At 41.7% G+C, this 19,466-nt stretch overlaps 1 protein-coding gene across 4 annotated transcripts in view; it reads right to left on the bottom strand.

Moving 5' to 3' along the window:
* The window catches only part of mob2a (MOB kinase activator 2a), a 97,257-nt gene that overhangs the window by 14,943 nt on the left and 62,848 nt on the right, over window positions 1–19,466 (bottom strand). Inside the window, exon 1 of one of the 4 annotated variants that reach the window (XM_036151751.1) lies at window positions 1,057–1,286. The exons of the other annotated variants lie outside the window; for them this stretch is intronic. Within the exon in view, the coding sequence (XP_036007644.1) occupies window positions 1,057–1,130 (74 nt within the window). The 5' untranslated portion in view covers window positions 1,131–1,286. Of the gene's footprint in view, window positions 1–1,056; window positions 1,287–19,466 lie in introns of those variants that run through there. 4 annotated transcript variants of the gene reach the window in all.

Here is a 19,466-nt window from a genome sequence, read left to right as displayed (position 1 = left end):
TTAATCTGAAAAGTCAAATACTTAACCATAAAAAACCACTGCCGCCATCAAAGAACCGGCTTTTCTCTCTGTGTGCGAGTACGTCATGAATTAGTAGATGATCCATATTGGATGGGTTGGTGAGACCTCAGAACAAACCAAGAAATGGGTACCGGTTCATCTTTAGTAAGGATGGAGAGTTAAAAAAATCTGTGAATGGAGTATTAGTCTGCCAGACAACAAACTTTTATTTCAGTGTAAACATGTCCCCATCAGTTTACAATCTTCACTTGGTTTACTGCATTCTACAAACATCAAGTCTTGTGAATATAAATATAGATCAAAATGATGGTTAGTCCTGCACTGTTTTTTTTCCTACCTTAGATTTCGAGATTAAAACTTTTTTTTAAACTTGCGACTAAAACATGCTCCCTAAATATTCTCATTTCACTGTCTGTAGTTGTAACTTCCTCAAATATTCCCACATTTTCTTCTCTCCAAATTCACAGATTTAACATTTCCTACTCTGTCACTAAAGTCATTTCTTCCCTAAATAATTAAGGAGCAGGAGAGAGTTTCATGTGTCCTGGCCTTGTTCAGTCTTTTTTTTTTTTTTTTTTTTTTTTTGGGAGAGCAGGGAAAGAAATGAGACTCCCTGGCAGCTCCTCATCATCTTCATCATTGAGGGCTAAGCTGCGGTGACCCACCGGAACCGGGGGGGGGGGGGGGGGGGGGGGGGGTCTTGCGTAATTACAGCATTGAAAGCGGCAGAGTTAACGGCGCCCGCCACCGAGACGCACAAGTTTTCAACACGTCTCAGTATCTGCCAGAGCGCAGGCGCACTGGTGCGTGCGTTACGTTCACGTCCGTCTGAAAATAAAAGCCCGGCGTTTTTAGGCGAAAATAAAAATAAATAAATAAAAACGCTTAGTCGACTACGTTTTTTTTTTTTTTTTTTTTTTTTTGCTGCAATCAGCGGCAAAAGCCACGACACAAATGTAACAATTTAATCACTGCGATTATTTTGCGATTAAAATAATTTTAAGAACGTAAAAAAAAAAACTTAAGTCTATTTACCTTAGTGCTTTCCCGACTGCCTTAATCACCATCTTCGCTGTTAACGGAGGTCTCGGGTTTTTCTGAGGGCGCATAACTTTCTTATCTCAACAAGAGGAGCAATAATCTCCCACCATAGCCTGCAGACTTTGGAAAAATAAATTAATAAAATCTCGTTCGGGTTGTTCCAGGTCCGACAGTACAACACACATCGGTTCGGTCCCCACTTCTGACTCCGCGGAGGAGAAAGAAAAAACTTTGAGAAGAGCCTCCACAAAAAAAAAAAAAAAAAAAAAAAAAAGTCCTCCTCCTGCTCCGTTGTCCAATCAGAGAGGAGCATCCAGCGCGGGGTGAGGGGGCGGGGCGCGGTGACGTCACAGTCTGCCCATGTGGACGTGGTTGGGAGGGTTAAAATGTAGCAACAGGTGGTCAGCTTGTAACTGGCGACCGGCGAAGCTGAAAAGGTGCAGCAAGGTTTTATAGTTGTGATGTGAAGAGGAAGACTCTCTTCTCACCCCAAAGGCACCAAGGAGGTTAATTTTAAATTTAAATGAGGAAAAAAAAAAAGATCTCTTTTTAACATTTCCCTTCACTAAATTTGCTTTGAACACATTGTATCGGCATCAGTCAACTAAAAGATAAAAGTTTATAAATGGAGAGTAAAGATTTTCCCCACAGAGCATATCTACAGCTTCATTTCTGCTATTAATAAAACCTGCTTTCAAATCCCTTTACATTGCCTTCCTCTGTAATTGAACTGTGTAGCCTGCCTGCAAGGTGACATTCCTCTCCTTTTCATTCTCAAACTTCACCTGCACTCGAGCCATGACCGCAGTTAGACGTGTTCATGCATGACGGAGGAACCAGACCTGCAGACCTGTACGCTTTGGTGCACGGATACGCTTTTTGGTTCGCGAGAAGTGGAACATAATTTAAAAAGCACGAGTAAATTGTAATCTCCAATCACGCTTGTCGGAGTTTAAACACACTCGGGCACAATTTGAACCAAGAGGTTATGAAAACTGACGACGAGTTGCACTCATGGGAAAATTACAACTGCTGTTGCCAAACTATCGTTCCCCCGCACCATTCTTCCCTCTAATTAGTGCCTGACAGCAGAGGCGGCCTCTCATTCTTCTTTTTCTGCGGCTCCGTTCACACATTTCCGATGCTTTTCTTGCTTTGTTTTTGTCGCCCCTTGCAATCATTGTCACCTCAGAAAAAACAAAAGGAAAATAAAAATAAAATTGAGCAAGGGAGGGGGGGCTCAGTGTTGTGTCTGAAAATGTGGAAAGTTCAGGACCGACAGTCTACTGGAGCACGGTAACTAATCTGTGCAATCTGCAGAGCGGCAGTAAGCGCATTCCTCATACGAGGTCTGGGACAAGTAGATGCATGAGGCTTTGATTGCAGACGCAAAAGCCCCTATCTGATCCAAAAATAAAAGGACTAAAGTGATAAAAAAAAGGACTAAAGAATTCAACAGAACAAGGACCTGATGGTACGTACCAGGCTGGTGCCTATGCATGTGCAGAACCGCTTAATCAGTGACCGAGGAGGAGTGGCGGAGATGCAACGGCTCAGAACCACATGTAGTTGCTTCTCACCATGTAAACAAAGAAGCACCATTTAATGGAAAAGTACCATAAGCAAAGGGCTTCATGTGCAGTGTATCGTTATGAATTAGAATATCCTTTAAAGGCATACTATGCAACATTTTTCAGTTAATTAATATGTTCCATACCGTTTTGGATGATTAAATGAGTCATTTCAGGTTGAACTAAGGTTTTCTCGGCCGCCCTGGTGGTCTGTGGGGGAAATACCGCACTTGCAATTGCAGGAGCAGTCGGCCCGCACTCACAGGCTCAGTAGTCTCGTGTGCATCACGAGAGTCGGTCTTGCTTTACGGCGAGAACTGCTATACGCCTGCAGTGAAAGGTGTGCTCGTTGGTAGCGCAGTGGCGATATTTGTGCAGTTATCATGGCGGAACCAGCGAGAAAACAGCGAAAGCCCATGTTGGAGCAGGCAAGAAAGAGGAAAAGGGCTCTGGACAGAGAGAGGAGTCGTACACGGGTGAACATAGAAGGCTGCAAGGCTGACGGGGACCTCGCGTTTCTGCTGATGCGATTGTAAGTAACATTGTAGGGTTTCCCCTCACGCTACCGCCTCGCCGACATTCCAAAAAAATAATAATAAAAAAATAAAACTAACTCGATATGCGCGCCACTCCGCTCAGCCGGTCAGCGGTGCAAAGTTTGTCTCCCCCCCCCCGCTCCGCTCTGCTCCGCTCAGCCGGTCAGCGGTGCAAAGTTTAACATCAAATAAACATGCAACCATATCGAGTTTTATTATTATTATTATTATTATTATTATTATTATTATTATTATTATTATTATTATTATTATAATAATCTTTTTTTATGTTGGCGAGACGCTACCGCAGCGGCTGCGGCTTGGCGAGGCGGTGGCGGTAGCGTCTCGCCAACATAAAAAAAAAAAAAAAATAATAACAATAATAAAACTGGCGAGGCGGCGGCGGTCGCGGCTTGGCGAGGCGGCGGCGACCGCCTCGCCAAGATAGCGCTGCAAGAAGCTTGATGTCCATACCTTCACTGTGTTAGTCATTGTTTGTACTGCCGTTTTTTTTACTTTTCGTTGCGTTAGCCTGTCTGCTAAGCTCAAAACAACCGCGCCTGGCTTGACGGAGAAACCAGAACAGCTGGGCATCTTTATGACAGTGCACTTTTACTTTCGCCCTCTTGGGGGAGCCTCGCTGGAAAATCAACCCCGGTTGCATAGTATACCTTTAAAAAACAAATTCCCTAATCCAGCCTAAAAAGTGAAACTGATTCTTTACACAGAGCGTGATGCATTTCAAGCGCTTGTTCCTGTTTATTTAGATTGATCTTGGTTTACTGTTAAAGAAACAAAAACAACATTCAATTCGTCAGGTAATCAAAAGACTAGATAAAGGCAATTAAAAAAAAAAAAAAAAGAAACTACTCCCTGCTGAAAAGTATTTTAATGCGCTGTACAGCACATGCATTCAACGCTTGGCTGGGCTGCCTTTTGCATGACTTACTGCATCAATGCGGCGTAGCATGGCGGCATGTAGCCTGTGGCGCTGCTCAGGTGTGATGGATTTCCAGGTTGCTTTGATACAAGCATTCAGGTCAGGCTGAGAAGGCTAAATAGATTTTATATAGGGGTCCAGGGTTTACTAGCACTTGTGTCTCGGAGGTTCTGGGTTCAACTCCCACAGAGTGCCACGCTGCCAACCAGAGCAAGACCCGGGCGCCGCACAGTGGCAGCCCACTGCTTCCCAAGGTGATGGGTTGAATGCAGAAAATAAATTTCAAATGTATTTTGCAATGACAATGAAGATGATTATTATTTATTATTATTAGCTCAGTAACAACATATTCCCTGAACTAGCTTTTGGTACCTTTGGCAGGTGTCATATCCTACTCTAAAATTAATAATTATCTCCGTAAAGCTCGTCATCAGCAGGAACCATAATGTGCGCTAACATTTTCAGGTAGATGGCTAGTCTGACTTTGGACTCGAGAAAAGCCAATGGACCAACACCAGTAGAGGTCATGGCTCCCAAAATCATCACTAACTGTGGAAACTTCCCACAAGCAACTTTGTTTTCGTCTCTTGACTCTTTCCCTACCTTCTAGGGCCGTAATGTCCAAGTGAAATGGAAACAATTGCTTTTAACTTGGAAAGTGGACTATAGCCCAACGAGCAAGAGTCTAGTTTCTTTTTCTCATCAACGCTGGTAGGAAGCTTCTGACGTGTCTGTTTCACGAGTGGGTTAACACAAGGAATGCAGCAGTTGTAGTCCTGGATAAAAGTCTGTTAAAGCTGTAGGTATCCCTGCTGCTTGTGCACCTTTATCTACCACATCTTCTCCTTCCATCCAACTTTCCATCAACATGCTTAAATGCATTACTCTGAACAACCAGCTTTTCTCAATTACCCTTTTTTTTGGCAAGGCCTCCTTTGTTTAGGATTGCCTTTGATTGTTCTAGTTAACTGAATCACCACTTTTTTGTTTTATTTTCTATCTACATTTTATTCCTACTTGCTTTTATTCTGTTTTAATTTGCTATAATTTGCATTGTCCCTGTACTGAATTGTGCTATATAAATAAATTTGCCTTGCCTTGCCTTTCAGAAGGTGGCAGTGTCTGTTACACAACTGCTAAACCAGTAGTCTCTCCCATGACGGTGCCGGACGCGACAAACAGAAGCCACTGAGTTATGGGTTTTAACGGCTGTTAGCCATAACTATTAAAATTTGTGGAAATAAGGCTTGAAACGTTTCCAAAAGTTTGAGTTGCTACTTATAAATAGTCGCAAAGAAACCTAGGACACCAACATTTTCTGAACATATATGTAACAATGTTAGTAATATGAAATAATGGTCTAGCTAAAGGACAATAACATGAGCGCTACAAGTTTTTACACCGATTATAATGTTTTCGGCTTTAAATCACAACAAGTGACGAAGTAGAGAATGACGATGGGAATCTCATGCTTAGGGAACTTTCCATGAGTTTGCCTCAAAATAATAGACCCTTGCGGTCGTCCCAAAATAGAAGAGATCCATTGAAGAGCAGCGAGGCTTGGCGTCACTTCACCGAACCCAGCAGGAGTTTAAGAGCGAGGGCTATTTAACCTTGTCTTCCACCACCAAGTCAACATGTAGTCACACCTCCACAGCTGTTTGTCCGCTTTTATGTAAGCAGGTGGAGACGAAGGCAATGGCAGCAAACTGGGCCATGCCTGTGTGTCTGACGTTAGTGGAAACCAACGGCCACATTCCTTTGGTCTGGAAGACAAAGCTTTAACTATTCCTGCCCTCATCACAGTCACCTTTCCCTCCACTACACAGACACAATATGGCATCATTTACCTTCTACCCAAACCAAAAGTAAGTTTTATTCTAGAGCCCAAAAACAATCTATAGAGTCGGAGATCGCAGATGTGTGTTACGGAGTAAACGGAAAGTGAGGTTAGGATAAAAAAGGTTTGTCTTCTTCTGCTTCAATAATATAAAGAAAAAACACAGAAAATGTCAAAAATAAGTTAGTAAAGAATCTATCCATACCACAGGTCTGGAGTTGTCAGAAAAAAAAAGCCACTAAGAACATTTTTTGTGTTGAGGCATTATCTGACAAAGTGAAAAGAGCGACATATGTGAAGATAAGTCAGGTGAGTACAAAGGAAATATTCGAAAAAAATTCAAATGAATCCGTAACAGACGTCATAACGCACCATTTTGACGTTGTGTTTCTTACATTTTTTAAAAAAGGTCCAATTAGGAAATTACAGGCAGCTACATGTTTTAATTACCTAGAAATAGAAAAAAAAAATGGCACCGCATATTTAACTAACCTTTCATTAAGATGAAAGGGATTCATTTATGGGGATCATTTAGGGAAGAAAAAAAAAAAAAAAACACTGACGAGAACTACTTTGCTCAGTGCCAAGTAGACGGGTCGCTGACTGGCTCAACAGGTTGGGTCTGAAAGTCTGCTGGAAAAAAAAATATTCCACGTGCTTTAAGAGAGAAAAACAACAGCTATTCAAGGCGCGCAGCAGATTAGTCACAACCCAAGCGGAGGCGCCTTGGAGTCCTGCCAGCAGGACGCAGCTGCCCATCATACCTGCGATCAAAGTGATAGGACAGGAGTCACACTATGACCAACACAGAGTCGGCGAAAATAAAACGGACACTGTCCAAGCTGGCCTTTAAAAGCGGTCGCTGCTGCATTCTGGGCTTGGGAGCGCGTGTTTAGGTAAGGTCTTAGCCATTGAAAACAGCGCAGATGGGCGTTCTTCAGAGCCCAGTGGGTTTCTGTATCCTCAGATAAAAGGTCAGCGGTTCCAGGAGACACTGGATACTGAACCCAATGACCTGCGCTGCGATATGGAATCCAGAACTATTGAGCAAAGTGTGGATTTTACTTGCAATAGTATGAGAACTATAGAAAAATGTACAGATGCTCAAAGAAATTGGGAAATTAAGGCTCATTTATGTTCCATTTATCCATGTAAATAGGTACAATGTTTTCTAAATGTTGTCAAGGGCCACTGCCCTCAATCTAATGTGTTTATTACGTTATCATTGTTGGGCAACGCCACCACTTGGGGGCAGTTCTGAGTTAGCCTTCGAATTCAGAGGAAATGAACAAAATGGCAAACATGTTGACAGACAAGGAAATCTTAATGTACATTCTCTGGAAAAAAAAAAAAAAAAAAAAGAAGAGGCCCCGCGGTAGGCAGAGGTGGTTTGTGTGAGAGCATTAAATGCATCACAGCATGGGGATAGAGAAGTTCCACCATCTTCTTCTTCCCTTTTGTGGTTCTCACTGTAGCACAATGACCCCTAAATTAAGATTTAAGAATTCCTTTATTGTCCCATAGTGGGGAAATTCAGTGTCGTACACACGGCCAGCTACACACAATTATTAGCAGACGAAAAAAAGAGAGGAAGAAAAAAGAGAGCAAACCGGTCTAATCTAAAGTTAGCTCTAAAGAAACACCAAGAGTAGAAGATTACTAGCGGTATTGCTCCATTTGTTGGGTTGAGGGAGGGATCTGCTCCCTGATGACAAAAACTGCACACAAAAAGCATAAGTCTATGCATAAATGGGCAGCTTTTGTTCTGTGAAGGAGGTGAAACAAATCATAAATATGTAAGAAGCCATTTAAAGGAAAGCTTTTTCCACAAACCTTTGTGACATGTCTGCAGTTCGAAAGAGAGAGAGAGGGCGTAAGACTTTCAGTAGATAACAGGAAGGCAGAACTTTCTCCAAGTTACCATTTTGCCATCCTTTCAGGCTCATAACCGTCATGAAACAAGTCTAGAAATCTAGAAATCTCAGAGTTAAAAGGTAAAGACCTACAATCTAAACAGGGAGACTGCTAGCTTAGTAGCATTAGCCTCGATATCTATGCTAAATGTTCATTTAAATGCTATAAATTGTATAAAATGTGAACTCCAGAAGTAATTTTGTCTTCCTTTCAAAAAAGTAAAACCCTGTTATATAGCGACAGCTCTTTCACACAATCTGTGACGTTACCTCTGCTTCTACTATAAATAATAAGTGACAACTCAGGCAAGATATCGAGAAAAATAGATAAGAAAAGGTATAGGAAGAGCATGGAAACTCAGTTCTTAAAGAGACATCAGATGCAGCTAAAAATCAGTAATGACAGGTCAAAACTATACAAATTTTAAAAAACTTTAGATCTCAGATTGGCCACTAAAATCTGATCAATACATCTCGATTAAAATGATGTACGAATGTATTACAGTAAAGCAGCTGCCCCACAGGCTAACGGACGCCAACGCAGCTTCCCAGGGTTCAAATCCTGACCTCAAGACCTTTGGTGCATGTCCCAACACCCTTCTCTCTCCTCCCATTTCCTGTCTAATTACTGTCAATAAAGGCCACTAGCACAACAAACTCTAGAAACAAAAACAAAAGGGAAAAAAAAAAATCTTGCATCATGGTTGTTTTTCCTCTTTTTTCAGTTATTCTCTCCCTTCCAGCCTCACAGCATTCATCCTTCTGCATTGCTCGTCCTCTCTCTCGACTTCTTTGCTTCATCCCTTCTTCGCTCGGCATTCCTGACGGGGATGGGCAGCATGCAAAGACATGCCTGTGCTCTTTGCACAAAAATTTCTAGCTAAACAAAAAGGAGAGACGAGCTAAAAGCAAGTCAAGAGGAGAAATAATATGAACTTGGCTCTTTGCGTTCGTCAGTTTGATTCTGTGCACTTCACTAGCAAAACACGTTAGGATCGTCATTTCTGCTCCATTTACCGCCAGAAACGAGAATAATGAGAAATACCTGTCAGCCTAATTGCATCCGCGCTCACGCTAATTAGAAGACAAGTTTTCAGATGTTAAAATGGCCATGCTCTGCAGCTTTGCGGCACGGTGGTTTTTTCACGTTTACAACAAAGAGAAAGAAGAGAGGCTTGGAGGGTCTCATTCCCACTCGTTCATGGGCTTTTTGCAGGAAGACAGGAGATGAGAAACACCAGACTGGTGTCCAGACATATAAATCACCATCTCCATGGATACTACATGGATTCATGTCAAAGAGAAAGAGCGAAGCAAAACGAAGCGGGAGAAAGTGAGAATAAAGTCAAAGTGAAAGAGGTGAAAAAAGGTGCTCGACCATGGGTCACAGAAGTAAAAGAGCAAAAATACTAGTTGGCTTAAAAGAAGTTTGTACAATAAAAGTGAAAAAAGTTTGCATCTGGGTGGGAGCCTGTCACAACATGCCCTGAGCTCGGGCTGAACTCCTCCTCCCTACATTCCTGAGAAGAGGAGAGTCTCTATCCATCCTACAATCTGCCATTAGGGGAGCCAAACACCTGTCAGTCAAACGCACTGAACAGGGGGTCATTTACCCATAAGTCCAATGGGTCAAGGGCACAGTGAGCCATGAGGTGGACTTACAGTGAGACACGGTGTGGGATAAATTATACAGAAGTGATAACATAGCGTAATGTGCAAAAAAAATAAAATAATAATTTTCTTAATATTTTGCTATTAAGAAATGAGGGATGACAAAAGCAGGTCCTGGCCGACTCTTTGCCATTTCACACCTCAGCAGTTTCGGTTGTCTGGGGCCCCAAACAAGCACCGGCCACACACTGCAAAAAGGGATAAAAGTACAATTTTCGTGAAATTAGTGTATTTGCTGTTAATCTGAGCAGGTAAATAATCTTATCTGCCAGTGGAATGAGTATTTAACACCTAAAATAAGATGATATATATATATATATATATATATATATATATATATATATATATATGGGTATATATATATATATATATATATATATATATATATATATATATATATATATATATATATATATATATATATATATATATTGCACTTGAAATGAGTTGAGATGAGTTGTTCCTAATTTAAGAGCAAATATCTTATTTCATTGGCAAATAAGATTAATGACCTGCTCAAATCAAGGACTAATACACTTATTTAAAGAAAACTGTACTTACTTTTTGTTCCCTTTTTGTATCAACCTTGTGTCAACTTGAATCCGGATGCAAGAACATTAATCCAGGCCTAAAGACACTGATTGAAAACTTTCCAAAAAAAAAAAAGGGTAGAAAACAAATGTTTTTTACAAATTTAAAATGGTTTGGCTTTTTTTTTTCCTAGCAAGATATGAGGGATGGCTTTTATTGCGTGCTGCTGTAGACTGGCAGGCTAACCAGTGAAATGGTGCAACATCAAAGGAGTTCACAACATGCCTCCAATGTGACGGTCCGCAGGCCTGAAGCTCGAAGGCGTAATGAGGCTTTATCCTGCAAATGGCCACAGGTCTGTGGACAAGGTCACTCTTTCAGTGTAGGAGATTAACCACCTGACAGAGCACAGGCAGGCGAAAACAGGTGCAGCATCCGCTTAGCCAACACAGGGATTCAAGAAAAAGAAATACAGCATGGCCGACAACATTGCTATATGTAGCATGTTATGACTTTAAATAACTGAAGGAAACAAAGAATCCTCAAATGCTTCCCTAAAGTCTGATAAACCATTAAAAAAACCCAACAAAAAAAAGGGGAGATGAAAAGGATGTCTCTTTTCCAGGGAAGTGTGCGATAACTTTGGAGGAATAAGTAAACAAGCAGGTTTCCAAGCCTGCGTGCCAAAGCAGATAAAATTCTGAACATTTCTGATCCGAACCAAAACATTAACCTCCAGATTACAGCACCAAGAAAAAAAAAAGAAAAAAAAAAAGACTGTTTGGGATCAGCTTGTGAGAGCCAAGCGCTCCAACTGGTTATGGGTTCAATGCTGCCATCTGTTGGTTCAAAAGGCAGGCCTGCAGAGGCCATCACTTCAGGTCGTTAAGCCCCATGCAAAATGTTTGTCTTCAATTTAAAAGACATTGTAAAGATGATCCTTTGCAACTGCAAATCTCTGTGGAGATGGACTTTTATTCCGCTTTTCAAAAGCAGATTTCTTTTACCGGAGTGTGGGACGCTCACATGTGAATGTGTGCAGAAACCAAACTCAGGAATGCGCTGACAGCACAGATCCCCAGCATCCAATCAACCACCATAAAAAAAAAAGAGTTACTTTGTGCTATTTGTGGAAGACAAACACAAGGAAATGTGATTTTAAAAAAATAAAAGTGTGAGACGCACAGAGCACAAGCGTTGGGGCGGTGGGTGTTGATGACGTAGGAAAAGAACCGGAGAGGCTTTGGTCAGACGCATGCTGATGTTTGCCGAGGAGAACAAAAAGCGGCCTGTATGTGTGGGAAGGTGCAGCGCAGGATAAGGTGGAGGGCGATGGAGAGAGAAGAGAGAGCATCATGGAAAGAGGAGGTGGCGGGAAAAAGGCTCCGGGTTGCACCCGTGTTTGCACAGGATGTACAGGGTGGAGTATTACAGTGTAAAGGAAGAAGCATTAAAGTGAACAGAGCCCTCTTTCTAAATTAATGTGGAAAAAAAAAAAAGGAGGGCTGAGATCATCTGACAAGTAAACACTAATTTCTCCTTCTCAAATTTCGAGAATTCATAAATTCATTTAGACTATTAAGTGTAAATACTGAACTTCGCTACGTATTTATGGGTGAAACTCTCTGTAGTGGTCAGGCTTTAAGAAGGTGGGTGGATGAATGGATGGGCAAACAGAAGTAGAGATGGCAGGCGGACAGGTGAACACATGGGTCAGATGAGTGAATACAAGGGTGGATGGGCTGATGAATGAATGGACCAGCTGACTGACAGAAAAACAGCGGACGGGAAACCTGATGGATGGACAAATGGGCGGGTGGAGGAAACAAAAAAACAAGGCAACTGATAGAAAAACCCATAGATGGGTGAATACGGTGATCTTTAGACAATAGGAAAGAGAATGAAGTGTGGAAAAACCTAATATTTCTCCACACTCTCACGTTTATTTTTCTACGGTTATCTAGAACTGGGAAATGCTTCGGCTTACGAGCATTTCCAGAACCACGGCCATCAAACAGAATCAGAAGCAGCTTCATCCGCCTGTGACTGCGTGCGCAATCAAAGCTTTCAGATCAACTACTGTAGCTTCTTCAAAAGGGGTTGTGGGGGAAGGAAAACCAGACGGGAAGACACAACACACTGGTGGAACTGGTGGAGGCGCATACAGGCGGACCGGGATGAAGATGAGGGTGTGAGGGTTATTATTCTCTCTGCTCCAGCTCATCAACTCCGAAATAAGGGGCCTTTAGATATTCCCAATCAAGAGGAATGCAACTACGTGCGCCTTAAGCACATTAAGTCCAAGCACAGAATGTTCCTTTAACACGTTAAACGTCTGCAGGAAAAATCAATGACAGATCTCGAAGAATCCATCAATCACAGAGGAACCGTACTGAACATGAATCTCTGAGCCACACAAAGCTTAGGAAGCATAAATGCGACAATCGTGTGGCAAAATGTGAACTGGATACAGACCAGCGGGGCTCAGAGTCACCCAGAGGTCAACAGTAATGAGTTTCAGACATAAAAAAAAGATCACGATTTAAAGAAAACAGCTGATAAGATCAACCGCTTTGCTCCAGAGCACATGCTACATACATACGTCTGCTTTTTAAAGACATGCTCCAGCCTGTTTCGAGGTTTGTTACATAACTGTCCGTCCTGTCGGCATGCGAGAACAGCAACAACAGCCAGACATCAGAGGTGAAAGTGGTGCGTTTGGGGGTGGGGATCCCGTTCCCAAAGGAAAAGTCTTCCATTTCCTGCCCCAGCAGACGGTGCTCGGCTTAATCAGACTGTCTGGCATGTTGGTGTTTGTTATTTTACGCCGGCCGATGCCCTGCTGAACTTTAACCCCAGGAGCGCGGAACAGGCTGACCTGTACTACATTTACTAAAAAGTACTGACAAGTGGTTAAAAGTCAGAAAGGGTGAGTTTTAGATCTGCCCGTTAGACTCACATCAACAAAACTAAAACTAGTTTGAAGTAGGGCTGGGAAATTGGACTTAAAAAAAATTAAAAAATTAAAAATAAAAAAAACTCCCAAACCAAATCAAGATCAATCAATTCTTTTTTTTCTCCCCCTTTCATTTCATAAACTTGCTTTTCTTTTAATCATCTGGAAGTTGACCTGAATTCAAAGTGCAACTAAACACAAGCTGTGAAACATGCTTGTAAAAACAAGATGGCGGACCCTGCCATAGTGAATAATGAAAATATAACAAAATGTTTGCTGCTAGTGGCATTACACAATGAGCTAGACTTAAGTATATATCTAAGTAAAAGGCTTCACTTGTTGTGTAACTTCAAACAAACTTGTGCCTCATCTTGTGATACAAGAACTTTCCTTAATTCAATTCAATTAAATTTTATTTATATAGCGCCAATTCATGAAACGTGTCATCTCGAGGCACTTTACAAAGTCAAATTCAATCATATTATACAGATTGGACAGTCGTCTGCATTGTCCATGGCTTTGCAGCAATCCCTCATACCCAGCAAGCATGAAGCGACAGTGGAAAGAAAAACTCCCCATTAACGGAAAGGAAAACCTCCAGCAGAACCAGGCTCAGTGTGAACGGTCATCTGCCTCGACCGACTGGGGGTTACAGAAGACAATATATGTTTAAGAATATATTTTTTCTTAAACATATATTATCAAAATACTGCGACCCATTACCAAAATAATTTCCCCTGTTTGGGCTGACTTAGTGCAAAGTTTCTTGGAAGCCCAAGGAGTGCGTTGGCAAAAAAAAAAGAAAAAAATCTTGATTTTCCGAAAATTTAATCTTCATAAATTATAAAACCAATTCATCGGCCAGCCCTAGTTTGACGTAAATGCTAGTTTTTCATTAAACTTCCACGGTATAATGATTATATTCCCCCTAAAAACATGCCCTCTTTAAATTTGGCAAATGACGCAGTAAAATAAAAACCCTCCCGCTGCCTTCTGCAGTTTCTAATTATAAGCTTCACATGGCACGGTAAGAACTCTGTGCCTTCGCAGACGTCATTGTGCTCTGTACAGTAGCCGTATCTCTGAAGAGCATCGCTCAAGTCTTCCCAGCAGCCCCCACAAGCCGACTCACATCTGCTGCTCTGCTTATCATAACAGCCAGCCGGTCAAACGGGGAGATCAAGGACGTTTTCAGAAAAAAAAAAAAGAAGAAGAAAAACAAAACAGTACAGCCAGTTCCTTTCTGTCCGCACACACCCCGATAACCAACCTCCAAGTGGTGCGGTTCAAAAAGTTAATTAGTGGTGCAGAATCAGCCACGAAAATAACCATCAAATGAGCTCATCTTCTGCAACTCCATATAAAAAAAAAAGCTCTACTCAAGGACCCAGGCGTGTCATAAAAAAAATAAAAATATATAAACATCCCATGTTCTCAAGAGTGTTTGTTTACCCAAAATCCTAAAAGAAGAAGTACAAATAAGGGAAAAAAAAAGAATTGGACAAAATCTACCGCCTCAATGACTAGACAGGATCGGCCCACCGTCCGACCGCAGAGGAAACTGCTCCATTGTGAGAGCCGGATTAACACCAGGAGCGATGAAAGCATAGGAAGCAGTCATTACCCAGGGAGCCTGCATAGGGGTGAGGAGAAGCATGTGACTGAGTGAGGCAGAGAGCTGACGAAATCATCAAAACAAGACGGTGAGCACATGTTGATCTCTAATTGGCTGATCTTAACTGGTCGTTAGCCAGGTTCCACCCAAAGGCTTTTCTTTTTTTTTTGGAATTGCAATTAGCGACAGCGGCGAATTAAAAACACAGAAAACAAACTCTTGGGCCAGAGGTTTTGGGTGCAACGCTCCGTAGGCCTGATTCACAGTGCCGGGTGCCAGGCACGGCCGGTTACCCGCCTCCAGGCAGAACAACTTTAAAAATGGCTGCACTTTCAAATTCGGTCCTTTTACTGAAATATTTAGTAACACAAGTCAATATTATACATGGGTGTGAATACTAAAGAGGCAAAACCCATTCTAGAAAGGGGCTTGCTGCTAATATAAAAGGTCAAAATTTACCATTTCTACTGGAGCTCCACAATAGCAGCAACATTTGAATTTTAGGATGCTATTGCTTATAGCAGCATATAATATTTATTATGCATTTATACTTCAGTCTATGAAGCAAAAATCAAAGTAACAAATAAATGTCAGGTACGATATTATTGGGGTGACCACTATTTTCCCCCCCCAAATAACCAATGACTAATATGTCAATCAATTGATCTCAACAGTACATTTTACCCCCAAAATTATGTTTTTCCCCCTCTTACAATAAACTTTCACATTTACGTCATACAACAAAACAGAAAATGCAAAATCTGCACCTCAATATATGAATTATATGAATAAAGTGTAGCCTCCAGCATGACAAAACCAAGTAAAATGAAGCCCGTATGCATGTAGTAATAGATAAAAGTGAAGTCAGCCATGACTACAATAAAGAAAAAAACAGGAAAAAAGTTAAATATTTATCATTGAAGATTGAAGCAACATTTCAAGGTAGCTTTCCAATTAGTTTGTGCTGTAAGTTGTACGTTTTACGCCTTATAGGCCGAGCGGACATGGCAGTGAACGCACAAGGAAATATTGCCGAATGTCTCGTATCAGCAGAGGAAAAAAAAACAAACGATGCGATTATAAGCATAATTGCTCATGCAGACTGGATTTATTTATATAATAAAAAATAAAAAAATAGAAACCCTGTTCTCATAGCAGGCCTGATGTGCCCAGATGGTCTGTTAATGACGGAGGTGAAGAAGGAGGGTGGAGGCAGATCCTGCTGTTGCAGAAAAAGAGCTGCAGGGGAAAAAAAGCAGACGGGAGGTCAAATCAATACAGAGAGAAAGAGGATGACTTTGCTCCTCATTCCACTGACGCACTTTTGTTCACGTCTCCTCCACCCACCACCGATCCTTTGATAAGGGATGCGCTGTTGGGAGACCGGTATACTCTGCGGTTATTAAGTCCGCAACTCAGGTAAAGTGTGCGCTTCAGCATCTCCACACCATGGGAGTGAGGTGGAGACAAGCCTCTGATTGGCTGAGTGGTATCTGGAGCCCACCTGGGGAAATGCGTTAATGCAGTGACATCATCTCTCTGTGGGGGGATGGTTCAGTGTGCACATCTGTCTGCACACAAAAAAGGCTTCAAGAACAGCAGGAAAAGGTTGCAGAAGACGTTTTAGTGAACACACTAGGGCTGAACAATTTTGGAAAATAATCTAATTGCGATTTTTTTTCTTGATATTGCGATTTAATGCAATTTTTTTTCCAGTTTAATTTATCATGTCTTTTTAAACATATACAAACAACAAATCAACTTGTTTCCTCGCTGTGCAGATTAGTTGCTAAAACACCCACAGCATCTAAACTCAGAGCAGAAATGATTGCGTTCTGCCTACGATATATTTCAACCAAAATTGCAATTTTGACTTTTCTCTGCATCAACCACAAGCAACAAAAATTGCTGAAGTTGAAATTGCTTCTAAATAAAGTTGCTTGTAAATAAGGACTATTTAAAACAAGAACTTTTAATGTTTCTATTAATCAGAATATTGTTCAAGAGAACAGCTTTTAGTTCATTTGGACATCAATCCTTGTTGAACATAAAGTATGTATTAAACTGATTGACCTGTATTTAATGCTATGTATGATTATATAAACTCTAAAACAAGTAATGCAATTAGATTATCTCACTGCTGCAACTGTCTTCCCTTCCATATGGAGGCAAACCCACTTTAAACATTTTACCGACACCTAATGGACGTGTCTAATTCACTAATTGTTACATAGCCAAAAATTGCAGACTCTGGGATTTGGAAATTGCGTTTTTTTAAATTGCGATTATATTGAAAATGCGATTAATTGTTCAGCCCTAGAACACACCGAACCAAAGGAGAGGACGCGGTTTTGCAGGATTGCACAGTTGCACGGCTTTCCAGAAAAAATGCGAGCGAGACGGAGCGTGTGGTGCATTTCTGTCTGACGCAGAGTTCAGATGAGGAGGTTTTACCTATTTAACACTATTTTCTTTATTAAATCAGGCTGCGGCTAATCAGCAGACCTCTTTCACCCAGCCATCGGACAAACCCAATAAACAGGAAGTGAGGCGCCGAGGCCCTTTCCGCTTCCCTGTAAATGGGCCTCTTGTTCTCAGAAGCTACGCCGAGAAGTCCCAGACATCAAAAACCAGTCCAATTTCCACGCTCACCTTCCAGAAGCCTTACAAGGTCTCCAGGAACGCGGTTCTTGGTGTAAGGATTTCTATCAGACCCTTTTCCTGCCACGTGACCGACAGACAAACCACAACAAACACAATGAGGCCATCATTGACCTGCCAAACGCTCAGTTTTGATCAACCTTTCACTGCCTAAACGGGTCGGCCTGCCTACTCACTCAAGTTTTTAGCTCCCATTCGACTTTTAAAGTTGACCTTTCACCGGGTGCACCCTCGGCGGATGTGAAAATTGTTCAAACAATAAAAACTTCCCAAAAATGAGGGAAAAAAAAAAAAAAAACCCAACCCAAAAACAATAACGTGTGCACTTTGTTTTAATTTAAGCGCGTGTGCTGACAGAGAGGAACTAAAAGTGGAGGTGAGGTTAATGCAAGGCCATCTCTTTCTCCTCCTGAGCCAGCAGAACAAGGCTACTTCTGAAAACACACACACACACACACACAGCACACAAAGAGACTGCATTATGCAATTGTTCCAGTGTGTGAGGTGGTCTGCCCTCTGCAGTAATCGGGAGGCCAGGTGAACGTCACGAGGGACAGCCAGATGGGTCAAGACAGGCACATCTAAAGATGCCCCCGGATGACCGTCTCCCCACGAGACTCCTTTTCAATAAAATCAAACCTATCAGGAAGAGTGTAATTTGAAGTAATAAAAAACTGAGAATGGAGATTAAAAAAGTGATTTTTATACCATAGTGTCCACTAAAGGCAAACCCCTAGGAGGACCTCCGTCAAGATTAAACCAAAGACAAGTCACATTAAGCCAGACCACTTCGGAAAATGTCTGAAAATGACTTGAAATAAAAATGCATAAACTGGTATATTTTAATGCTGGCCATAAAAACCATATGGATGCACTCAGAGATGACAAGTCGGAACAGAGGAGAGTAAATGGGCCTGTTCACAAAGCAATATTCGGTGTTACATTTGCGAGTTTCCATGTGCCTCCGTTCACAATCCATTAGTGATGCCCAAAGTAAAAAATAAAGTTGAACGGATGGACAAAAACTCAAAAAGTGTGATTTTATTTTCGCTCTGCGAAGGTGTCACAGCAATCGGATTGCACTGACAAAAACAACCTTTGGTGTGGAAGTTGTTACAGAGTAAAGACGACTCAACGAGGTGTTTACAATCTCTCAAGTCAAATAGTCATAGGAGGTGGAAGAAGCTCGCAATATGAAAAAAAAATGCATCTGCAGCTCATTCAGCATTAAAACGGGGACGGAGAGCTCAACCGAAAACAAGAAATCTGAAGTTAAAACTTAATCCTTTTGAGCATTTAACGTTTAGCTAAACACCAATAAGATGCTAATGAGAATTTATGCTGTCAGCTCTATTATCATTAACAACCCACTGTATTTAAAGGAACCCATCCCCCACTAACGCATACCCACTCAGTGAGGCCAGTCCCCTGAATCTAAATAAATTACTCCTCCTCGCACACAGGCTATAAAAACATTTTAGAAGCGTTGATGACATTTCCTAAATGGAGACTGAAATCTTTATCTGTAAATCAAAGCCCTGCAAAACCGGAGATCCGAAGGCTGCATAAAATTCTGACCAAAGCGCGTCTGAGCAGAGCCGTTTTCAGAGATCTACAGTCTTTAAATAAACAAGAAAAACCACAAAAACAAAACAAAAAAACCCTGCAAATTCAAGGAGGTTTATAATGAAATCGGTCAAATCCTACAGCCTGAATGAATGATTCATTTACGCTGGTGGAAGAGTGCAAGAATAACTCTGGCAGGGGCAGCGAGTTCAACAGAAACAAAAACACACAAATATAAAAGTGGAATTTACCCATACTGATCAACTACACATCAGGATTTTTACACAGTGCGACGGCTACAAGGAATTACTCCATCCAGCTCTTCTAGACAAAACTTTAATGCACAATCATGTCATAATTCTTTCCCCCTCTACACCAGACCAATAATTTTATGTTGATTTAATTCAGGGCCATGTGAGTGTCGAGCCGGACCTGCGAGTCTGCTGGGCTGGGCGAAGGAGCGATCGGCTTGCCGGAGCAGAATGGTGCCCTTGTTGAGCTGCGCGTCTCAGCTCGGTGGAAGCAGCCGGTCCGGCCAAAAGAGGGCCTAATGAGAGACACATGGCAAACCGGTAGGGTCACGCTCTGCTGATACCTCAGAGCC

This window comes from Fundulus heteroclitus, chromosome 2, assembly GCF_011125445.2.
Source record: "Fundulus heteroclitus isolate FHET01 chromosome 2, MU-UCD_Fhet_4.1, whole genome shotgun sequence".
Classification (NCBI taxonomy): domain Eukaryota; kingdom Metazoa; phylum Chordata; class Actinopteri; order Cyprinodontiformes; family Fundulidae; genus Fundulus; species Fundulus heteroclitus.
This window is presented reverse-complemented; position numbering and strand designations above follow the sequence as displayed.